We start from the raw sequence: 25198 nt of genomic DNA, 5'->3' as shown, positions 1-25198 counted from the left end.
CGAATCAAATTTAAATAAAACCCCTTTAATGGTCAAAGGCTAGCAAGAGGTGACCTGAGATCGCAAAGAATGGCGTGGTCTGGTGTTGGAGACCAAGACCTACCTACTTCGGTTCACTGCGCCCGGATAATAAATAAGTATTTAGAATATTTAGAGCTAGAGTACCTTTAGCATTAACATCGGACTCATGCCAATACTACAATCGAGTCTCAAACATCTGCTTCAGGAAGCAGAGTACGGCTACGTCTAGCAACTACGTGACTAATAAGTCATACTGTGTTCTCTCTCTCTTCCTCGTCAGGAGAGAAAGGGCTGCGCGAGAGATAAATCTCTGCAGGTGGCGAGGGTTTAAAGAAACACACATCTTTATCATACACATTTATTATAATAAATTATAGCCTAGTTGAACTGCACGTCTTGCCGCGCCAGCTCCAACAACATAGGATCGTCGAAGAACTGCAAACAAAAATGTTACTTTCACTATCATGCTCGTATAGTTCGCATGGATGTAGGTAGGCTGCATAAAAATGGTTTTGGATTCTCTAGCGCAGGGTTTCTCAAACTTATGGCTCCACGTACCCCTGTTAAAGTTTCTAGACGACAGCGAACCCCTACCTCCCCCCCCCCACCCCCAAAAAAAACAATAAAATTGACTGTTGGAGAAACTAAGGTTATTTTAATTTACCTATATTTTTTATTTCAATAAAAGGTTACAAATATAGGTAAAAATCGTCTTGCCAACGAAAATACAAACTGAAACAAACAACAACAAATAAGTAACAAGTACCTAACAAGTCTCACAGTAGTTTCATGTTCAAAATAAGTAACAAATTTGGAGATGAAATAAAAAATACAAAAAGACTCCAATAACCAATTTTAATCATCTTGCCAGTCTTGCAGCCACCATCACGTAAACTTTCTCGCGAACCCCCTACCGCCGAATAGCGAACCCCTAGGGGTTCGCGTACCCCACTTTGAGAAACCCTGCTCTAGCGCAAGGCTGCTCAACCTCTTTGGCGGTCGGGCCAAATGGAGTATACCAAAATTATTGAGGGCTACACAGTACAAGCCTCAGGTACAAGCACGATTATTTTTACACCCACCACCTGTACCGTCCACCTGTATCTTACTTCCTAAGTGTTAATGTCATCTAATAACCTAATTTCCAATTTTAGTAATTGTTATATTTTTAACTCGGTGTGATTTTTCGACCTTGATCATGAGGGAAATTTAAAATTTGCTTGTGGGCCACTGCGTGCCTCGCGGGCCTAAGGTTGAGCAGCCATGTTCTAGCGCATAATAGTAGATTATTGTCGTGGCATGTAAGTAGGCAATTGCTAGCTGAGTATGAGTATTAAACTAATATAAAGCCAGCAATTACTATTTCAGCCGAGACTGATATAAAGCTTTTCTCAAAAATGGTGAAGAAAAAAGAAATTAGAATAAAAAAAAAACATGTCATTTAATTTTATTCCAACAAATTTTTTATACTCCCCCACCTTTCTATAAACAAATCTGCAGGGGTATTTTTGTACCAAAAACACCACACGGAGACAAGAGGTTCCAGCAAAATAACTGATAGGTACAGTCACCATCACCAATATCTGACACAACAAAACGTGCATACATATCTGACACGACTCTATTTCTAAAGGACGTGTCAGATAATAACACATTCGCTGCCGCATTCGCAGCGTTATTCCGCTTTGCAGCGAAAACTGCCTGCGAACAGAGAACGCGCCTAGCTTGGCACTGAATGCACGCTCCGCTATGGCAGATATTTATGCTGGTGACTGTACTACCTACCGGCACTTTGAGTTGGCTGTATCCAACTAGTGCCAACTTATTACCATGGCCGTATAAACGTTTTAAAAATAATATGTATGCGACATTGTCGTCGAGTGTAGCGATCCTGTTAGGTATGTTTGTTTACTTTTTATTTTTCCAGTAAAACATGCACGCCATAAACATAAAGAATAATTTCAACTTTATAATTATAACTATGTAGGCTGACCAGGAATATAAAAAGCCTGACGCTAGGGCAGCACTTCTACGTTTTATATTGCAACATTCTTTACACTTACTATGCGATACCTTCCAGTCATATTAAAAACGGTGTCGGTGATGTTATTTAAAGAAATGTTTTCTAATCCCTCGGACTTCTTCTATGAAAAATTCTTTAATACATTGTGAATTATTTTCCTTCCAAAGCTATGGGTAATCTTCGGCATTTTAAAATACCACGCGCAAACAACGTTAAACTTTGACAGAAATAGACAGATGACATTTAAATTTAGTGTCACCAGTGCAACAAAATTAGTTCTATTGGTTTTCCGCAACATGGCGAGGTTTTTTATAATTCTGGTCAGCGTTTACATATAAATACTATTATATTACGGATATTTTTGAGAAAAGTAAAATCTTCATCTAAGACCAAGAGCAAACAGCTTTACCTTGTTGATGGACACGTCCTCGCTGAGCCCTTTGCGCCGGCGCGTCTTGACCATGAACTCGCGCGCCAGGTGCGTCGCCGGTTGCGGCTCCAACGGCCTGGGGGACACCAACTCAATTCACAAATAACCACTGCCAACTGACCCGTCAATCTAGCAGTATAGGCAAAGCGTTACGTCTCCTTACTTCAACTATTACGTATCTAAACTACATCTCCGTACCTAAAGTCGTCACCATACCCATTGAGGAGTTCCGTCCTGCGGAGACGATCCTGGCCGGATCGCCAGGATGTCACCGCCAGATTATTTTACTGTCACTGGATTTACAAAAGTGTGTCAAATTTGAAACCAATCAAACTACTGGAAGTGCGTCCAATATAACTTGCAACATTTGACCCGTAACATACATACACACATCGCAAGTTTTTGTATGAGAGTTAAACCAAAAAAATTGAATGCCATGCCATTTGAACCTTGAACTATTAAATCTAAAATCAAAGCCATAGTTACTAAGAACAGATTTCGCTAATATCTCATAGTTTCTGACTTTTCATGGTGGTTTTCATCGACATTGCATTGAAAACAACCATCCCAAATTTCATGACTAAGCCCAGTGGTTAATTCGAGATTTTATCCCTATCCAGGTGTTACAGGTGTGTACAGGTGGTAGGACCTTGTGCATGGTCCGCCCGGATTGCTACCACCATCTTGCTCGCTAATCCTGCCGTGAAGCAGCAGTGCTTGCACTGTTGTGTTTCAGCGTGGAGAGTAAGACAGCCGGTGAAATTACTGGCACGTGAGGTATCCCATCTTAGGCCTCTAGGTTGGCAACGCATCTGCAATACCCCTGGTGTTGCTGATGTTTATGGGCGGTGGTGATCTCTTACCATCAGGAGACCCACATGCTCGTATGCCATCCATTCGAAAAAAAAAACCCGCGAGAATGTCGGGATAAAAAGCAGCCTATGCGTTATTCCAAATGTCCAGCTATCTACATACCAAATTTCATCCAAATCCGTCCAGCCGTTTTAGCGTGCAGCAGTAACAAACATACAGGAGGATTTCTCTTTGATCTGACCTGATCACGATACTCTTGTCGAGCGGGTCCCCGGGCACGATCTGCCAGTGGTGGAACACCTGCAGACAGAACGCCTGGCCCTGCGTGTGCGTGCGCAGGTCCGTTTCGAAGCCGAACGAGTCGATCGCCGGCACGAACGCCTTGATCGTGTAGAGGGGAGAGCCCGGGACCGGCGCGTCCTGGGTCACGTGGCCTGGGGATGATTGAAAAAAGCATCACCATCTTTAACGACTGCACAGTTCAAATTGTTATAGTAGATTATAGTCGAGTCATGCTAGTAGGCAGTTGCTGGCTGAGAATAAGTATGATTATCATGATGACAGCACATGCAAGCAGCGCCACACTTGCTGCATATAGAAAAGCGTTTTAGAAGGAGATAGATTATATAGATTTAAAAAAATAATACTATCAATCCAATTTTCAAGCGAATTCATTTTTCTCTTCAATTGTCTGTATATATATTTTTTTAATAATATTAGGATATAGGATAAGGCAAGTACAAGATTTGTCAAGTACGGTGTAATTGGGTGGCACGAGGTAATGTTACTTGGAGCGAAGTATGTATGAATATAAAATCTTTATTGCACATAAAAAGTAAATATAAATACAGATACACAAGAGAGAAAGTACTAAGGCGAGCTTATCCCTAAAAAGGGATCTCCAGCTAACCTAGTTACGAGAAGACAATTTATTAAGAAGATGATAAAGCAAGCAGTTTAAATAACGTGCGGTAAAAAGTAAAACAGAAATAATCAAAATATAATACAAAATTAAATACATTAAATGCAACATAAAAAATTCGGTCGGGCGTTGCCCGCACGTGCGGTAAAGTCAAAGTCAAAGTCGAAATATCAATCGAAATATTCAATTTAGGCTATGACAAGCACTTAAATATGAATGTCAAAAAAATCTACCACCTGTTCGGAAAAAACCTATATATATTTTTATACCAGAATTACAATGTTGTTTATAGATTACAAGTATTCAACACAACTACATTTTTAAACACAGTAGATTTGTTATTTGGAGTAAGTTCGCCTATGCGGATCGGATTCATTTCCAAATACCACGATATAATCATCATTATAATTATAATATAATTAATTAATAATTAATTAATTATATAATTAATTCTATGTTTATTCTTACACGATAGACTTACTTACACTTACGATAGACTTGAGGCGCGCAAAGTCCTTGCCTATCTTTAGGTCTATGCTTAGGGAGCACTACCTGTCATCTTGCGTATGAATGTTATAGTTAGCTTATTTATGTGTTGTTATGGTATCTATCTACCTATCTATCTGTTTAGATTTGTTGTGTATGTGTATTGTATGTATTCTTGATACAGCTCTAATCTACTGTAAATTGCACCACCTGCTAAAATGTATTCCTTATTTCTGTCCATTGTAAAGGTTGCCTGGAAGAGATCGCTCTGAAGCGATAAGGCCGCCTATTGCTTACCTTAGAAAATCTCTATGTATATACTTGTTTTCTCTGTACTGTTTACTGTATTGGTGTGCAATAAAGAGTTATTGTATTGTATTGTATTGTAATATAGGGAAACAGGCAAGGTGGCGGGCTGTACTGACCTCTCCGCTTGGCGAGCACCGTGTAAACGGCGGAGACGCAGTCCGCCGGCGCCTGCACCTCCACGAACAAATAGGGCTCCATCAGCCGCGGCGTCGCCATGAGGAACGCCGAATACGCGACCTGATCGCAACAAACAAATGGGTCAAAATTTGTACTATATCTTGTTGCGATGGTAACTTCTCCTGAGTTACTTATTAAAAGTATGATTTTATGAGCGGGAGAAGTATGCCCCATTGGGTTCGGGGTATATATTCGTTCCCGTGGCGGTGGAGACGGCGGGCTGCTGGGGGGCGGATGCAAGGCGTTTTGTAGGTGATTTGGGCCGTCGACTCAGGCAAAAAGGGGAGGACCCTCGCTCCGAGTCATTTCTGGTGCAAAGGCTGTCCATACCTATCCAACGTGGGAATGCCGCAAGCGTTATGGGCACCTTTGGGGCGGGAATGGCGAGGGGCGAGTTATTTGACTAGGTTATAGTTTTCTTTTGTTATTATGAATGTACAGTAATTAATATATCTAATAAATTTTTTATGGGCTACAAATCCACTAAAAGTTAGGAGTTGTGACCATCGATTTAGAATACTAATATTCTAAATCGATGGTTCCCTAGAGTGATGGTGTAAATGTTCGTAACTATATTTGGCTCTGTTCGTTCGTTCGACAAATTGGGTTTTTCCCCCCCTGTTACCTGTGGGAAAAAAACCCAGTAGTTACCACTAATTGCTTTAGTATAGGTAACAGAAAAAATATTCGCGATTACATAAAATAACTTCATAAATATTGAATAGAATAGAACCTTTTTTAATATGTTGACAATAAACTGCTGAAAATTATAATGAATGTGGTCGTAACTAATTGGATTTTTTGCCCATCTCATACCCACAAAAAAAAATTGGTGGTAACTACTGGGAAAAAAAACCCTGTTACCACCAATTAGTTTAGTGGTAACAGATGGGAGTTTTTATTCCCATTAGTTACCAGTGGTAACAGATCAAATTGGTGGTAACAGGTGGGAATAACAAATACAACAAATTTAAAGACATATTATTTAGTTATTTAGTAGAAGATTACTTTTGGCGACTTTCGTTTAGCATAATTTTATGTAACATGGCAATCCTGCAGCATAGTCCAGCTATGGCATAAAGGGGTTCTCTGCGTTTCACGATTCCCAACTGTTTCAGTTGCCAAAAATGTTTCATTTCGGAACTTTCATAAACAAACCTAATCTACTCATCATCATCATCATCCCAACCTATATACGTCCCACTGCTGGGCACAGGCCTCCCCTCAGAACAAGAGGGCTTGGGCCACAGTTCCCACGCGGGCCCAGTGCGGATTGGGAACTTCACACGCACCATTGAATTTCTTCGCAGGTTGGTGCAACCTAATCTACTGTTTTCTATAAAATCATAAGAACATGCACTGAGTCAACATTTTGTCTTGAGAAAATAGAGAGTTGGGAAATTAAACAGTTGGCAAATAAAACAATAATTAAAAAGCAACTTTAGTACACATGACGCCCTTTTTGGTGTCCTGTCGTGTCACCAAGTAACTTAGTTTTAGTGCTAGTTTTAATCTTATTATATTACTGTAAGGTGTTGGTACTTATGGAACCAAAACAAATCTCTCTTTCTTTCTTACTCGTCGGGCGGTGGGAATGATCTGTCCGCCGCCGCGGTGCAGCGGCTCTTGGGCTATAACTGCGTCCAGGATCTTGAACTTGACGTTCCTGATTGGCTCCTCGCAGAGCGGGCCCTCGCGCGTGCCCCACTGGAAGCCTGGAACAGATCGAGTTATAGGATCGATTCACTGAAATCGACAATCGATTTTATTAAAATCGTAACAGACAAGGGGTTTTATTACAAGGTTTTATTTAGCTTACCCTGTTTAGACCCTGTTTATATATCTTGGAGGCTAAATTTGACTTACTTCCAGTGGTCGGATTGACTTGAAACTTGCCATACTTTTATGAATCTAGTGATAATACAATAATCTGGTAATGAAACTCTGGCGGTCTAACCAGGATCGTCTACGCAGGAGGGAACTCCTCAATGGTTAATGACATTGACTTGACATTTAGTAGGGAAATTTAGTTTAGATGACAATGCGAGTACAGTCAACAAAAAGTGATATTATCGAGGAACAGGACAACGGAGGGACAAGTCGTAAGAATTTCGATCACGCTAGATTTAGCATTGATATAAAAAATAACACTGTGCATCATCATTTAATAATACTTGCCGAAATGGTGATAGCAAAAAAAACGCCGCAAAAATCTTACGCTCTGAAATTGAAATAAAACCTTGTAAAAAGTTCATGATTCAAACCTCGTTGTTACCTAGAAGTCTAAAAACTTGTACAGTTAAAATAAATACAAATGGTATGGTGCACTCTGTCAATTTAAGAGTTAGTATTGGCGGTATTGGCTTTACTTTTCACAAAAAAATCATTTTGGGCATCGTCTCGTTAAAAACTTGCCCGAGAAGAAAAAAAGCTACAAAAACCCTTGTGTGGGAGAGCACACATGTGGGAAACAAATTTACCCTTGTGCAATATCCTTGTGCTTACCTTGCACGATGCTGTCTTTGACGGCCGCCAACAGATGCTTGTCCACTTCAGAGGGCAGCGTGTCGTCCACCAGGATGTTGGGTCCGGTCGTGGACGGCCCGAAGGCCCAGATTGACCGCGCCGCGAGCAAATCCCAGTCGTATCTGAACACATATATACGTTCACCTCCCAAGCTCGTGTAGTAAGTATAGTGAATAATGTTTTTACCATCGTAATTTGTCAAAAAAGTATTGAATTGTAAGTATTGATTGTATAGCCTCCATCAAATATTTCGAAGCGGCGAAAACGGTCACAAGCACGGGCAAAGTATCGGCACAATACACCTATTACTAAAGTATTACAGCCTTATTCATAAAAAGTTAGAGCTTGCTTGAAGGCTCCTTGAAGGCCCGATGCTAAAAAACGTGATTCATAAACATCTGTTAGCGCTAATCAGTCGATCAAGGCTCTGCTAAAGTTAGAGGACCGTAGACCCTCCTTTATCTCCCTGCTAAGTCACAAAATGGCCGCCACAAGTTTGAACAGCTGACTTTGACAAGAGCAAAAAACCATACCGAAGATATTTTTAGTGAAGGGTGAAGTTACGCAAAGATTAAAAAAAAACAGGAATCATTATTTTCAGGAACTTGTATTTAAAAATCGTCTAAAATTACTACTACTTTACTACTTTACTAACAATAAATATGAAAAAAATAAAATTTGGATGATTAACATAATTACGGCTTTTTGCACTTAAACATAAATATGCCGATCGGAAATGGCGGGAAACCAAACATCTCGCTTTTTTTCCTGCTAATTTGCTGTCACTGCTGTCATTTTTTTTTAAATTATCGATGAGGCCATTTTTTGTCTTTGATTTGTCGAGATTGCCAACATAACGCGTCTAATCCGTCTATCAGCTGCTCAACAACTAGCAGACTGCTAGCAAGCGTTTATGAATCATACTTCTTGACAACCGTCTAACAAGCTTAATCAGTCTGCTAAGTAACAGACCGATCAAACCTCAACTAAGGATTTTTATGAATAAGGCTGTTAGAGTTCGTGTTTCTATATTTTTGATGACCTTGACCATTAGAATGAACTTGAGAAATATTTACAGTTTTTTTCAAATTTGTACTGTTTCTTGAGGGAAAAAAATTACATGATATTTGCCGAGAACCCCTCTCCCCCATGTGAGATTGGGTGATTTTTGGCTCACCCTCTCCCATTAAACGTCTCACATAATTAATGTGTGTCCCCTTAGGCTGACTCACTTGTTCTGGAAGAACTCCCCGAGCCTCCGCCGGTCCCAGCTGACGCAGACCGCCCCCGCCTCTATGTCCTCGGCCAGCCCTCGCTCCAGGGGCTCCGCGATCATTGTGAGCTTGTTCCGCTTGTTGGGCGTCTCCGCGAAGCATTTCAGCGAGGACGTCTCTACCACCGTCTCGCAGAAGGACACCACCGGATCAGCGACTGGGGAACAAATGGAAAGAACAACTTATATTAGCTTAATAATCCAATGCCGGAAGTTAAAAATTTTAATTTAAAAATACTCAGGTACTCATTATAGGGGGCGAACAACCGGAGCCCTCTCGTGCAATAGTTTTAGCAATCGCTGTAGCTGAAATTGACCCGGCGCTACTCATTATAACTAAGTATTATTGAAGTTAACATACAATTTTCAATGATGCTCTGATATGACAGTTAAATTTCTGATGTAGAAAAATACTTTATTATGAAATTGTTTTAATATTGCCATAATAAGTACTCCTATTAGATTTTAGTAAAGCTTTCAATGCTATTTATTCTGACATTCAACTTGGTATTTTGCATTATCTTTACACATTTCTTACAGTTATCGAATACTTTTACAGTTACTTAGTTCCTCGTCAGCAATGAACAAAAATGAAAGATTTTTCGTCTTTTTAGTGGAACATGATCGCCGGTGTACCGCAGGGTCGCGTGTTATGCCCTTTATTATTCACTACCTACAATGACGAGTTTACTATTCCTTTCACCGTCACTACGTCTTTTTAAACGTCTTATTGTAGCGTGTTAAGTTCCCATTTGATGTCGACTCACCTTTGATGTCGATCTCCGAGTACATATCTCTAAGATCGTGCATAACGCAGTCGAGATATAACTCGCCCGTGCCCAGTACCACGTGCTCGCCGCTCTCCTCGACGCGTGTCGACAGAAGCGGGTACGATTTGTTCACCTGTGTACACATAGCACATCTTAATACCTGCTGCATACGAGAAATATAGTACGTACCAGATTTGCTAAGTTCAGGACACCGTTCAATCGGTTTAAATCAAGGATGCACAGACTTAGTAGGACTATGGGTTACTAAGACAGATTATGATATGAGCTAGAGGCGGCCGCAGAAAAAAAAAAAACAACCGAACAAAGAGTTTTTGTTATAACAGGCTTTTACGTTTAATTTTAATTAGAATAACTCAGTTGGATGCATCGAGATTTCACTACGGGGTCGAATCAGAAATGACGAGATACGTAGAGGAACGAGAGTCACCGACATAGCCAAGCGAATTATGCAATGCAGCACAGAGAACAGATGGTCGTTGGGACCGAAAAGTTCTTGAATGGAGACCGCGCGGCAAGCGCAGCGGAGGACCTCCACCAACGAGATGGACGGATGAGCTGGTTAAAGCTGCGGATTCACGGTGGAACTGGAAGTCTATAGTGGAGGCCTACGGCTGCATTGCATCGTGCTTTCGTTATTGTCCATTTCTCGGCCGTGGTCAGTGTACCACGCGTTAAATCCCTCACCTTCCTAAGACCATCGAGCATCTTCGGCAGCTCCGACGGATTGACCGGCTCTACGGCGATCTTGACCACAGCCTGCGTGTTGAAACGGAGCGGTTTGAACGTGTGGAGCTCTGCCGTCTCCTCCGCGGACACCACGGTGCATGTCTTCACTATCGGCTGGTCGATACCCTCCACCAGGGCCCAGCAGCCGGCCGGCACCCGGTTCAGTTCCACCTGCAATATTGAAAGTATTAAATTACTAGCTTTTGCCCGCGGCTTCGCCCGCGTGGAATTCGGTTATCGCGCGCTGTTCCCTCGGGAACTGTGCATTTTACGGGATAAAAAGTAGCCTATGTCACTCTTTGGCCCATAAACTACCTCTATGTCAAAAATCACGTCGATCCGTCGCTCTGTTTCGTAGTGAAAGACGGACAAACATACAACCACACACACTTTCGCATTTACAACACGTGAACAGCCATTGTCTTTTTCCGAAGACCAATGTGCAAATACGGTATTTGACAACTCCTGATTTTGCCATATCTCAATATTATTATGAAAATATAGATAAACAGATAGTATTTAGCAAAGAGAAAGTTTAAATCGAATGAAAATTGGATTTATAGTGATTTTTTGAAAAATCTATATACTTGTCTCTTTCTCAAACGCTTTTCTCTATGCAGCAAGTATGGCGGTACTGGCGTGTGACGTCACATGCCAGTATGTCTTTCTCTGTCTAATCTTGAATTTCAAACCTTTATAACTTTGTCATTTGTAAAGGTAGCTTAAAAATTGTTTTTCTATTCGATAACAGGCATTGTGTAGTTTTAATTTATAAAACATATACAAAATAGTCAAACACCGTATTGTGCAATCTTTATCACCGGCTACTGTAGACTAAATGGTTGATTGACCCACGTATCACAGTGAATCACTTAAAACACCCTGCCACAGACCCTGCTGAAAAATCGGCTGTACCTTATACCGCGCCTCGTAAATCCACAGCCGGCCGACGTTCATGATCCTGGAGTCTTCTTCGTCCTGGGTGCTGTAGTTCTCCCCCAACACCCGGACGGACTGCCCCGCGTACAGAGTCCCGGACATGATGCGTGCCAGCACCTGGCGACAATCATGATTACAATGCAGGCTCTATAGACAAAAACCGGCCAAGAGCGCGTCGGACACGCCCGAAATAGGGTTCCATACGAAAAAATTAAGTAATATTTTTCTAAGGATTTCGTATTTTATACGGAATCTTTCATTTTATACCTTAGGCTTCTATTTACTCTTAAACTACTAATAATTCTCGAGCAAACTTAACCGTTACAGTTTTCCTTGAAAGTTTGATATACTTGCTACCATCCTGATTTTTTTCAAATTTTTCCACCCACCGGTTTAGATTTTAGAGGGGGGGACGCTCGATTAAATGAAAATTTGCACTTTACAGTTGAATATTACACAAAAAAATCACTGAATCGAAAAATCGTCTGTGCAAACCCCTAATGATTTTAAAAGACCTATCCAACGATACCCCACACTATAGGGTTGGATGAGAAAAAAATAACACCCCCAATTTACGTGTATGGGAAAACCTAAAAAAAATGTTTTTTAATTTTTTATTGTACCATTTTGTCCGCATAGTTTACATATATATCCGTGCAAAATTACAGCTTTCAAGCATTGATAGTCCCTGAGCAAAGCCGCGGACGGACGGACAGACAGACAGACATGGCGAAACTATAAGGGTTCCGTTTTTGCCATTTTGGCTCCGGAACCCTAAAAACCGGAGTCCGAACTACACAAAAAAATTATGTACGAAAAAGGCATAAAAATCATTTCCTACCAGTTTGAAGTTGGTGCCTTAGCACGAGCCAGCAGGAGTGGACCTATAGCCGTCTGCTTACTTCACCTACATACTAAATATTGGGCTTTAGAGATCGTTTTTAAAATTGAAAAGTCACTTTCATTACTGAGACTGCATCCAAAAGGTAAACTTGTTTATCAAAAGCTAAAAACAGTATATTAAAAAATGAAGAACGCCTCGGCATCTCTAAGTATGCTTCAACACGCCTAGACGCCCAGGCATGACTAAGAACGCCTCAACATGTCCAAGACGCCAAGGCATGACTAAGAATGCCTCGGCATATCTAAAGATGCGTCGACAAGCCTAAAGGCGCCCAGGCATGGCTAAGAACGCCTCAGCATGTCTAAGACGCCTAGGAATCACTAAGAACGCCTCAACATGTCTAAAACGCCCACGCATGACTAAGAATCCCTCGGCATATCTAAAGATGCTTCGACAAGCCTAAAGGCGCCCAGGCATGGCTAAGAACGCCTCAGCATGTCTAAGACGCCTAGGAATCACTAAGAATGCCTCAACATGTCTAAAACGCCCAGGCATGACTAAGAATCCCTCGGCATATCTAAAGATGCTTCGACAAGCCTAAAGGCGCCCAGGCATGGCTAAGAACGCCTCAGCATGTCTAAGACGCCTAGGAATCACTAAGAACGCCTCAACATGTCTAAAACGCCCAGGCATGACTAAGAATCCCTCGGCATATCTAAAGATGCTTCGACAAGCCTAAAGGCGCCCAGGCATGGCTAAGAACGCCTCAGCATGTCTAAGACGCCTAGGAAAACTAAGAACGCCTCAACATGTCTAAGGATGATTCGACACGCCTAAAGACGCCCAGGCATTGCTAAAAACGCCTAAGCATGTCTAAGACGCCTAGGAAAAACTAAGAACGCCTCAACATGTCTAAGGATGATTCGACACGCCTAAAGACGCCCAGGCATTGCTAAAAACGCCTAAGCATGTCTAAGACGCCTAGGAAAAACTAAGAACGCCTCAACATGTCTAAGGATGATTCGACATGCCTAAAGACGCCCAGGCATGACTAACAACGCCTCAGCATGTTTAAGACGCCTAGGAAAAACTAAGAACGCCTCAACATGTCTACGGATGATGCGACACGCCTAAAGACGCCCAGGCATGACTAAGAACGCCACGGCATGTATAAGACGCCTCAGCACGCCTGATGTTAGTGTGCGCCTGCGTACGTATGCCTTGCCCAGCTGATATGATTGGTGGGCCTTGGGTGTTAATCACTCACCAGGAAGAAGCTGCAGTCGTCAGTGGGGTACATCTTAGTGGTGTGCGCCACCAGGCGGCCGCTCTGGTCGCAGGCGCGCATGTCTTCGCAGAGCGCGCCCTCGCTGCCGCGGTAAGTGTGCGCGACCTTGCGCGGCGCCGCGTCCAGGGGGGAGGGGACGTGGCGCACCACCATCTCCACGAAACCGCTGGGAGCATAAAGGTGCCGACACACTATTTAACACGTTCGGCCCCGGCGACGATACACTAAGCCCTTATTTATTTATTTAATCGTATGGCACCTTTTGTATATCGCCTTACCCCCTTATTCATAAACGACAATCGAACCTATTTTAGTTAAAATGCCGCTAAAATTCGTTTGTCCTTATCTGTCACTTCGACATTTGTATTTGTTAGAAAGGGACAAAGCATTTGTTAGTTAACATAGGCTTGTTAAGTTTTATGAATAAGGGGGTTAATGTTTGTCACTCGTTTAGCACCACCCAGGGGACACGTGCAGGGTTGTGGTGGGTTTCTCCTGAGGACGTGAGTAACAATCGTCCCCCTAACTAAGCCCTTACGCTATGCCTACGCGTATCACACAGCAGTCACTTCTATGCCAGTGACACGTACGTGTCACAGATGAAATACATTCCGGTGCCAGTGACACAACGTCTGTGACTTTTTAGTTCTTACTCCTATGCCAGTGACACGCATTTCGTGTCAAAAAAAAACGTACCTCCTAAAGGCTTAGCGGAACGTTGCCGGAGCCGAATGCGATTCACTAAGCTCTTACGCTATACTCAACGCCGTATTTAGATTCTAAAAAAGTTACCAAAAATGACCGAGCGTGATTGTCACAAGTGTCATTGTAACCAACCCATACACATTAATAAAAAAATAGTCTTATTATATTTTGTTTTTATTTAGACCAATTTAGACTTTTAGATGAATTGACTATTTTGAATTCGGCCAAAGATACTAAAGATACCGTCCAAAATGAATTTTGTAAAAAAAATATTGTGTTAAAAATATTTAGATCTTCCGTTCTTTTATAATATAACTGAGGCCGAATGGAATTTTGTCTATCAAATGAAATAGTTTATTTTGCTTTAGACCTATGGTAAAATCGGTCTTAATGCTGCGGCTCCACTGAGGCGGAGACGAGCGGAGCGGAGAGGAGACGTGTAAGATCGACCAATCATATTAGTTGAAATTCACTTGAAATCCACATCTCTTTTCTCTTCACATGTTTAATTGACATAGGTATGTAAGTGTTTGTTGTAACTGTAGGGACACAGTGCTTAGTTTGCGATAGGTAATAATAATAATAAATATCATGGGACACTTGACACCAATTGACCCAGTCCCAAACTAAGCAAAGCTATGCTATATAGATACTAGGCAACGGATAAACATACTTATATAGATAAATACATACTTAAATACATAATAATATTAAACATCCAAGACCGAGAGAAAACATAAGTATTATTCATACAAATATCTGCCCCGGCCGCAAAACGAACCCGGGACCTCAAGCTTCATAATCAGGTTCTCTAACAACTTGGCCATCCGGTCATGTAGGTAGGATAGGAATTTACGGCCTGTAGCCTAAGTAGTCTCTAGCACGCCACCACAAACTTACATGTACTCGTCCGTTTAATAAACGTACGTTTAACAAGTTCAACCCTAAAGTAATCTAATTAAAAATATATATTTTGACTTGGAGCTCACCGGAAGTCCCCGAAGAGCCGGCTGCAGACCAGCCTCAGCAGTGGCCGCACGTTCAGTTTGGACTCCTGCTTGCTCAGCTTTATGTCCAACTCGGCCAGCACGCCCGGCAGACTGTCGTCGACGTCGCCCACCACCTGGACAAAACGAGAGTCGAAACTTTAAAAAAAAAGTCTATTCTGTAAGTAGTTTGTTATTCTGACCCAAATTTTTTGGCGCTAAGTATAGTTCAGCTATGCTTTTTTTCTGTGTAACTTTACAGCGAGCGATCATAATCATAATCATAATCATTTATTTGCCATATTATGTACATAAGTATACATGCAAATATATATAAATTGAAGTCGGTTAAAATTAGAATTTACAATACGATATACATATAGTTGAAGTTATTGTTTACAGCAGCACTTGATCATTCAAAGTTTTATTAATAAATTAAATTAAATAATTTAAAAGAAATAATGTCAAAAATATTGAATGTCAATTTAAATAGAAATATATTAATAATTAAATAAGGAATTCTATTATGTCGAATCTAGTGCCTTTGCAAAATATTCGTCAATTGTATAATAAGGTCTGCCCAAAAAATATAGCTTCACTTTTCTGTCAAATGTACTTGCAACGCTACAGTATTTTATGTCATCGTTTAATAGTACATTTCTCAAACATGCTCGGAAATGTATGCGTTAATATCACGAAATAGAGACATGAAGTTTCTCATTAATGGCTCCCGACCACCTCCCTACATAACTTCTTGGCCTAGGCCATGAAGTATGTATGAAAATCCATTATTGTCCGCTGCTCTAACTTTTTAAATTTGCTTACTAACATTAAACTGACAAAAGAAAAATTACAAACAGCCAACCACCACTACTCTGTAAGTATTTGCGATGCGATGCGATGCGATGCGATGCGATGGACGGACGGATGGATGGATGGATGGACGGATGGATGGACGGATGGAAGGACGGATGGATGGACGGACGGAAGGATGGACGGACGGAAGGACGGACGGACTGATGGGCGGACGGACGGATGGATGGATGGATGGATGGATGGACGGATGGATGGATGGACGGACGGACGGACGGATGGACGGACGGACGGACTGATGGACGGACGGACGGACTGATGGACGGACGGACGGATGGACGGAAGGAAGGACGGACGGACGGACGGACGGACTGATGGACGGACGGACGGATAGACGGAAGGACGGACGGACGGACGGACGGACGGACGGACGGATGGATGGATGGATGGATGGATGGATGGATGGATGGATGGACGGATGGAAGGACGGATGGATGGACGGATGGATGGACGGACGGACGGACGGACGGATGGACGGACGGACGAACTGATGGACGGACGGACGGATGGACGGAAGGACGGATGGACGGATGGATGGATGGATGGATGGACGGATGGAAGGACGGATGGATGGACGGACGGACGGACGGACTGATGGACGGACGGACGGATGGACGGAAGGACGGACAGACGGACGGACAGACGGACGGATGCATGGATGGATGGATGGATGGATGAAATATTTCCTCACATTGTTTGAGAAAAGCACTATACAAGCCTCGGCCAGAACAGGGATTGCTGGACTCGTTTTATACGGCCTCGTCTACGACTCGGCCGTCTACCCCGAACTCGTCCATCAATCCCTTACTTCATGGCCTCTGCAGTAATAGTACATTACTGCAGAGGCCATGAAGTAAGGGATTGATGGACGAGTTCGGGGTAGACGGCCGAGTCGTAGACGAGGCCGGATAAAACGAGTCCAGCAATCCCTGTTCTGGCCGAGGCTTGTATAGTGCTTTTCTCAAACAATGTGAGGAAATATTTCATCCATCCATCCATCCATCCATCGCATCGCATCGCATCGCTTCGCATCGCATCGCATCGCATGGCATCGCATCGCTTCGCATCGCATCGCTTCGCATCGCATCGCTTCGCATCGCATCGCATCGCATCGCATCGCTTCGCATCGCATCGCTTCGCATCGCATCGCATCGCATCGCATCGCTTCGCAACGCATCGCAGTATCGCAAATGCTTACAGAGTAGTGGTGGTTGGCTGTTCGTAATTTTTCCTTTGTCAGTTTAATGTTAGTAAGCAAAATTAAAAAGTTAGAGCAGCGGACAATAATGGATTTTCATACATACTTCATGGCCTAGGCCAAGAAGTTATGTAGGGAGGTGGTAGGGAGCCATAAATGAGAAACTTCATGTCTCCATTTCGTGACATTAACGCATACATTTCCGAGCATGTTTGAGAAAATTATTATATACCTTTATGGCGTTATTGTTTATGCTTTTATTAAAGTGACTGAAGTGGGCCTTAACTTTAGTTAATCTTTTTGTTTCTCTTAGGTTGTGGCTAAGACATTGTCTGGCTTTTGGGAACTTATTAATGTTTACATGTTACAGCGAGCGATGATTTGTTTTGTGTCAGTCTAACCTGCGCGAAGATCTTATAAAGCGGCTCCAGTATGAACTCGACGAAGCTCCTCTGCGCGGAAGAATGCGGCTGCTTCTTGGTGAACCTTCGGGTCTTCGCGTTGAAATACACGTCACCCCAGAGCCAGGCGGCCATCTCTGGGGCGCGGAGCCCCGCGTCCGGGTGCGCCGCCGCGTACATAGCGGCGAACGACTCCAGCGTGAAACAGACGTCGTAGAGGGACGATGCGAAGCACACGTTGCCTGGTAAAGGATACAACAGTAGATATATAGATGTGAACTGATAAAGACCCTTTTTTAGGGTTCCGGAAACAAAATGGCAAAAACGGAACCCTTATAGTTTCCGTCAAGTCCATCTGTCTGTCTATCCGTCCGTATGTCACAGGCATTTTACTAAACTTTTTTGATTAAGTAAAGATTTCCGGTTATAATCGCTCCCAAAGTAGCAAAAATGGTGTCCCCCCCCCCTCTATCTTGTAACCCATTTGTCCAAAAAATATGCAAAAAATATATAAAGGTAACGCTTAATAAATACTTTCAACGAAAATTGGTTTCAACATAATCGGATATACCGTTTTTGAGTTATTGCCGAAAAACTGCGCTTCTCAACAAAAGGACGTAAGTGCCGTGAAGATACGCTCTTTTTCTGGTAATAGATTTTAAGACTGTAGTAAGTATTTTAATTGTGTTATATATAACGCACATAATATTACTTGATTTTTTTCATAATGTTTACGGAACCCTATCTTGGGCGTGTCCGACACGCTCTTGGCCCGTTTTTTTTTTGTTGTTGAGTCGCTAAAGGCCAAAGATACTAGGGCCTTGCTCTTATTTACTTCTTTCTAGTCTTTTAATTTTATATAAGGAGGATTAATCAACTTTTCAGTGTTTTGTGCGTTTTAATTCTGTTCGTCCAGTGACTCAGGGGACACCAGTGATAATGATAATGGCTTAAAAAAATGTCTGCGATATATAATACTAGCATTCATAGTGCTCCTATGCATGCTTATATTATATAGGAGATGAACCACGAAAGAATTGCCTTAAAACTATCACAACTAAAGATTTAAAGATTTAAAGATTTTTATTGAACATAATAACATGGTTATTTAAAAACAGAAAGTTCGTAAGCAGCTGCATTAGTATAAACTGAGTCGCAGCTGTTAACGCGCACCTCAATACATAAAAGTCATGTTCCACAGTGTTACATAATAGTATAAATAGAAAAACTTAAAACTCAAATTAGGTACTTAAATTACCTTGAAAAGAGAGGTACATTTCCAATAGTACCCCTAGCATAAACAGAGCATGTAAGTAACCAGTTTTTAATATTATAGGTCTCCTAACTTTTAATGGATTTGTAGCCCATAAGATCATACTTTTAATAAGTGACCCAGGAGACGTTACCATTGCAACCAGCTACACTAAAAACTCGGTTGCACGTCCACAACTACCTAGAGCTACGAGGAGAGGATTGGGGTGAATTCTTATCTACCCACAGTCTTGTTTCCGCCATTTGTTGGGAAGTCGAAAGAGGAGCATTCATTCTCCTATAAGGCTCTGCGGGGAGCTAGGTTCTGTATATTTTTGGTATCTTCCTTGAAAATACCAAAAAAATGGTTCGATTTTCGTTACAATGCATAGTCAGGTTATCCGGTCCGGGCGTCTAAGTTAGGGTTGGGCGTTGATAATTCAGTCACTCACCCAGCAGCGGAGAGAAGACGGTGGCCGGCTCGTCGGGGTTGTCCTGGGGCTGGTGGGTCTCTATCATTGAGTTCAACTCATCCACTATATGCCGAAGCTTGTAGTAGCTGCAACAATAATGACAGTTTTAGCGTGAAAGCACAGAATCTTTTCTAGCTTAAAGGTACCCATTACCACAAAACAGATAGGTACAGAAACCAATCTACATACAAAGTGCGATCGAGCAACGCACACATAGACACTGTTCACGGACACGATATCTCGAACCGGTTGGGACCAGTGCAAGCGCGAGCGGCATCCGCTTGAGACACACGTATGTGAACTTTTTTGTGCAATAATGGAGAATTCGAATTTATTACACTTTAAAATATAATAATTGTGCGTTTCGCCAGTGTCGAAATCATCGCAAGATATTTTCTGTGACGAATTTGTAATATAACAATGACATTAACATTAAAATAATTCAGTTATTAATGTTATTATTAATTTATATTTCCATTCTTCCCGTTTCATTCTTAACAATAAAACCAACAACTAGATACTAGTGCCACTACCACAATAGTTTTTTGTGCATAAGCCATAGTTGACAACCTTAGAGCGACCGCCGAGCGTAGGTATGAAAAGTGAAGTACAGTCACCAGCACCAATATCTGACACAACAAGCATGCATAAATATCTGATAGAACTGTAATTGACAAGATTTCATATTTCTAAGACTATAATTTGATTCGTTCTCTGTATTCTGTTTGGAAAGAGAAAAACGCTGATATTTTTAAAATTTCGCTACAACTATTAATTAATTTATTACAATTTTTTCAAGATGTGCTTATTCTAAAAGGGCATAACTCCAAAACTACGACACAATAGATCCATTACTTTTGTCTAGTCTGTTAAAAAAAAAGATCACGTAAATCTGACGTAGACGTTGCATAGAGACGTTCTCAAAATTATGACAGCTCCTTTTTCTGGTGAAAAAGGCAAAGGAAACATATCGATACTGTCGTAGTGTTGGCAAATTCAGCCATATTTTTTAATTTTTTTGTATTTTTTTAAATATGGAGAAATCAATTATAATAAATATTTTCCCATGTTCAGGAGGCAAAACTCTTTCGATTCCTGTAGTAATTTACAGGTGTAAAAAAAATGAAATCTTGTCAATTCTAGGGCCGGAAGGACGTGTCAGATATTTTTGCACGCTCCGCTAAGGCAGATATTAATGCTGGTGACTGTACATACAGGAGATTCTGTACCTATCTGTTTTGTGCCACTACACCGTATCATACTGACAGTAATACTAACAATGTCAGGCAATAATATATTCTTTTTATCGATAAGAATGAGACTATGCCCACCGGCACTTGACAATCTGTTCCTAAGACGTTCCTATTACAGTCATGGCATGATACGCAGTAGTGGGTAGAGACCTTTACAAGAAAAATTGCTTTATATAGTTGAATAGAAACCCGAATACGGAAATAAAGTCATCGACATAGCTGTAAAAATATGCAAGTTGATGTGGCAATGGGCGGGCCACGTCGCTTGAAGAACAGATAACCGTTGGGGGGGGGGAAAAGTTCTGTGGCGACCGCGAACCGGAAGACGAAGCGTTGGCAGACCTCCCACCAGGTGGACTGACGACATCGTACGGGCAACCGGTGGATGCAAGTGGAGAGCTGTTGTTCATTATGGCGTTCTAAACAAGCACTTACATAATCTAGGTGTTACAGACAGCCCCCCCTGAGCAGAGCATGCATGGAGGCAGAAGAGACAGCCACTCACATCCTTCTGGAATGCTCTGTTGTGGCGAACTACAGGGCGCTACACCTCGGATCACCGGGATCACTGCAGTAAGTCGCCGGCAACGTGATGGGTCTGCTAGGCTACCTCCAGGAGCTAGGCTGGCATGAGTGCCTACAGCCTAATCACGCAAAATAGGCGCACTTAGACGTCGAGTTGCGGAAAACAGCCCGCTAATACCTAATACCTATGGCGTTCTAAGAGGGAGGGTTGCTCAGCAGTGGACAAAAGGAGACCTAAGGTCTTTCAGCCTAGTTATTGGTACTCACGCGTCCGCCGGCGGCAGTTTCAGCTCGAGCATCAACCGGTCAAGCTTATTGATGCATATAGTAAGCGGCACACGTTCCTGCACAGCGTGACGCAACAATCTCTCAGTGTTGAGCATGATGCCTTCCGCTGCGTCCACGAATAGCACCGCGCCTGTCGACACATGGTCATGGGTCAGATGAAGCCATCTATACTTCTAAATACAAGTTTTGGTTACTATTAACATTAAAGTAACAGTCACAGTAGTTGACAGGTTCACAGTGTACTGAGGCACATGTGCCTCATGGGTGGTTTCATTGGTATGTCCTTGCAGCACATCTGCCTCATGGCCAGTGATGTAGATAACACAGTTAGTCGTCTATGAATCACTGTGGAAAGAAGGCACATTGCTTCAGGCCTGTGAACCTGTTTTGAACAGAGGTTTTTACGAATGGGTGGTAGTTTTTTTTTGACATTCATAAGTGCTTGTTATAGCCCAGGGTTTCTCAAACTTTCGGCTCCACGTACCCCTGTTAAAGTTTCCAGGTGACAGCGAACCCCTTAACTAATTAAATCCCCCCCCCCCTACTCTAACCTCCCAAAGAAAACAATAAAATTGACTGTTGAACGACGAAATCAGTCGCGCGCGCGCCACCATGTGTGCCGCCAGTGCCTGCCAGTCATCCGCGAACCGCCTGCCGTCGAATGGCGAACCCTTAGGGTTCGCGTACCCCACTTTGCGAAACCCTGTTATAGCCTAAACTGAATAAAGATATTTATAATTTTGACTTTGACTTTGTTAAAATCCTCTGGCTTATGGCTTATCTGGTTTTAGAATAAGACAGAAGACATGATCTTCCCATGTGATGTTGTCTAAGGGACAAGAGTGGGCTAGCATTCTCTATTGCCAACTACAATCTTCTGACCCCCGCTATAGTAACTGATCACTCACCATCAGATATCCTTAAAGCAGATGTGACCTCATCACTGAAGTTGACGTGCCCCGGTGTGTCCATGATGTTCAGAAGATGAGACTTCCCCTTTATGTTCTTCAGCATCAGGGTAACTGGCATGGCTTTTATAGAGACCCCTCTTTCCTGCTCCACAAACAGTGTATCAGTGTAACGCATGGGTATTGTGGTTTCGTTGTTTATGGTGCTCGGATGCGTTTGCCGTATGAGGCAGTCCACAAAGGATGTCTTGCCTGAAAGCAACTCAATGTTGAAACACGAAATGCGTTAATTGTACAGCGAAGGCAATAAACACTGCAACCTATCAATATGATCCGTACTGATTGTTTTTTTTTTTTTCTATTTTTTTGTTTGAGGCTTAAGTGCACCAGTGTGACTATGCCAGCCTCATTGAAAGACTCGATGTCCACATTCATCAAACACTCCTATTGCGATATCCAGATTATCTGGCTGCAAAGGAGTGCTTGATGAACCGATAAATTCGTACTGCATCTTCCGATACCGGACAACTCAAAATAACATTCACTGCACCATTGAACAGGTCCAAATCACTCAACCACCTCTCGCGGATATCCTTCGTCAATACACACTCCACCAAGTACTGATGGTTTTCAATCTTACATACTAGATTACACAATCAGTAAAAACCACAATATGTGATAGCCATAGTGTGTTGAGAATCGAAAACTGCTACATAAGTGGCGTACAGTCACCATCACCAATATCTGACAGCAAAGGGTGCAGAAATATTTGATAGAACTGTATTTCTGTATTTCTAGTGTCAGATATTTTTGCATTCTCTATGCATGTATACCTAGTTTTTGCAGAAAAATATAATCAGTAACTATAGAAGTGACTTTTCCTCCTCTCCACATAAGGGCCTCCACTAATATGTGCCGGTACACTGAGTGCTTGTTTCTTGTGCAGCAGCGCTGCATCAGATGAATCTCTGATCTATTGAAACAGCACGCTGTGTGGAGGCTGAGCCGTTCACCTGTGCGACAGCAGAGACACTACTTGTCCCCACTTAGCTAGCCTCCAATTACGATAAATAGCAAAAGTGTATTAATATCAGTCTCTTTTTTGTTACGTGATTTACCATTATGCAGATGCCCCATCAACGTGACATTTCTCATCAAGTTAGTATTATCAAGCATGTCAGCGAGGTACTCCATATCATATGTGGTCTCCGGGAGTTCCTGCTCTTGCATCTGGAACTTCTTGTGCTTGACGGGCTCTATCAGAGGCTTGTCCAGGGCTTGGGTGTCTTCTTCCTGGACCACAGTCTCAACATCGGGCCCGTACACTTCTACTGCTTGCGGATAGTATCTGAAGAACAAATGAGATGATATAACATTTTACATTGAGGTTACAATCAAACTAGGTGTAACAATAATTCCCACATTACTTCTGGCGTGTATTGCAGTGGGAACGTTTACATAAGAAAATAGCATTAATATTACACGGTTAATAAATATGTAGGACTACCTTTTGCTTGCAGCTTTGCTCGCGATGATTTGGGGTTACATACATTTAAAACTATAGAAGTCAGATGTTTGAAGTTGGGTTGTAGGACTTTCTGCAATTCTTTTCTCGTGTTTTGATTGATTTTTCGGAGGATTACACGGGAATATGAATACAGACAGACAGTGTTTTAGACAGATGGTGCAAATTATGGAATTCAAAAATCAACCTACATATGTAATAACCTAAATGAAAACTAGTACATTTTTTCGACATTCATAAATGCTTGTTATAGCCTAAATTCAATAACAATATTTTGACTTAGACTAAAAATAATAACTATCACCTTGATTGTTACATATAATGGTAAATGAATATTTCAAAAGTTATTGTGATGGTTGCAGGCTTGTTGTTTTTGTTTAGTAATATGTTTAATCACTAAGTTCAGGATTTTTTTGACGGATGAAGCAAGAAATAGAAGGGTTTTTAGGTTGCTGGGTTGTGGGGTACAAGGAGGAAGAATGTTGTAAAGAAACCGTTCGCAATAGCTCACCGTTTGTCCTCATGCAGCACGACGGACATTGGCGCCGCCTCGGGCTCCACGTCGGGATCCTCGTCGTCATCCATGCCCTCTTCGTCCCCATCGCGATTATCGTAAACGCTGTGCTCATCATCAGAGTCTGAATCTAAATCTGGCCCGATGTAGTTTCCAAATTCGTCGTATAAATCACCGTCCATCCTGCTGGACTTCTTTTACAAGTAATGTCCGTTATGGGTATGGTTAATATCGTAAAATTGTATAAAACAAGCGTACGTAAAATCAAAACAATTGCCGCTAAGCCTGGCTTGGCTATTGCTGCATAACCTCAAATTTCAATGTTATTTTTTTTATGCATGCCCTGGCTGGAGGGCTTTTTAAGCCACAACTTTATCTTTTTCTAAAGCCAGACACGCGGTAGCTTGTCAAGCCAAGTTTAAGCTACAATCATAGCACTACAATACAATAGAAAAAGGATTCTATAATTGAATCACGATCGTAATATTTTTTAACAGTATTTTTTATGGATAGGTAAATAAAACTTTTCTACATTATTAACAGAATGGTCATGGTTGTTGGATTAGCATTAGTAATAGACATTGATGGTTGGGAAAATATATAGTGTGGTGTTTTTGCTTTTGCCTTCCACACTGCAGCGCAGAGCTGTGTTTAGTTATAAAGAGCGCTGCTGCCCACTCTCTCATCAGCCTTTTACGCTACCTACGAAAAGAGATGGGTCTGTCCTATT

At 41.9% G+C, this 25198-nt stretch overlaps 1 protein-coding gene across 1 annotated transcript; it reads right to left on the bottom strand.

Moving 5' to 3' along the window:
- Window positions 1-365: 365 nt before the first annotated feature.
- LOC141431815 (116 kDa U5 small nuclear ribonucleoprotein component) lies at window positions 366-24784 on the bottom strand. Its single transcript, XM_074093047.1, has 18 exons — window positions 24466-24784; window positions 23548-23777; window positions 22430-22681; window positions 21501-21651; window positions 19435-19541; window positions 17732-17973; window positions 15263-15396; window positions 13548-13734; window positions 11413-11553; window positions 10456-10668; window positions 9748-9883; window positions 8940-9138; window positions 7687-7829; window positions 6760-6896; window positions 5121-5241; window positions 3529-3721; window positions 2454-2550; window positions 366-456 (listed from the first exon to the last, which is right to left on the bottom strand). The coding sequence occupies exons 1-18, from the start codon at window positions 24648-24650 to the stop codon at window positions 400-402; spliced, it is 2925 nt and encodes a 974-aa protein (XP_073949148.1). The 5' UTR covers window positions 24651-24784; the 3' UTR covers window positions 366-399.
- Window positions 24785-25198: the final 414 nt, after the last annotated feature.

This window comes from Choristoneura fumiferana, chromosome Z (assembly GCF_025370935.1).
Source record: "Choristoneura fumiferana chromosome Z, NRCan_CFum_1, whole genome shotgun sequence".
NCBI classification, from domain to species: Eukaryota; Metazoa; Arthropoda; class Insecta; order Lepidoptera; family Tortricidae; genus Choristoneura; species Choristoneura fumiferana.
Note: the sequence above shows the minus strand (reverse complement) of the source record. Positions and strands in the feature narration are given on the sequence as shown.

Coding starts and splice junctions, on each gene's coding strand:
- LOC141431815 (XM_074093047.1), bottom strand. CDS start 24,650: ATGGACGGTGATTTATACGACGAATTTGGAAACTACATCGGGCCAGAT. Junction 17,974..19,434: donor CGTCTTCTCTCCGCTGCTGG/GTGAGTGACTGA, acceptor ATCCTTTACCAG/GCAACGTGTGCTTCGCATCG. Junction 3,722..5,120: donor GGTGCTCGCCAAGCGGAGAG/GTCAGTACAGCC, acceptor AATCATCCCCAG/GCCACGTGACCCAGGACGCG.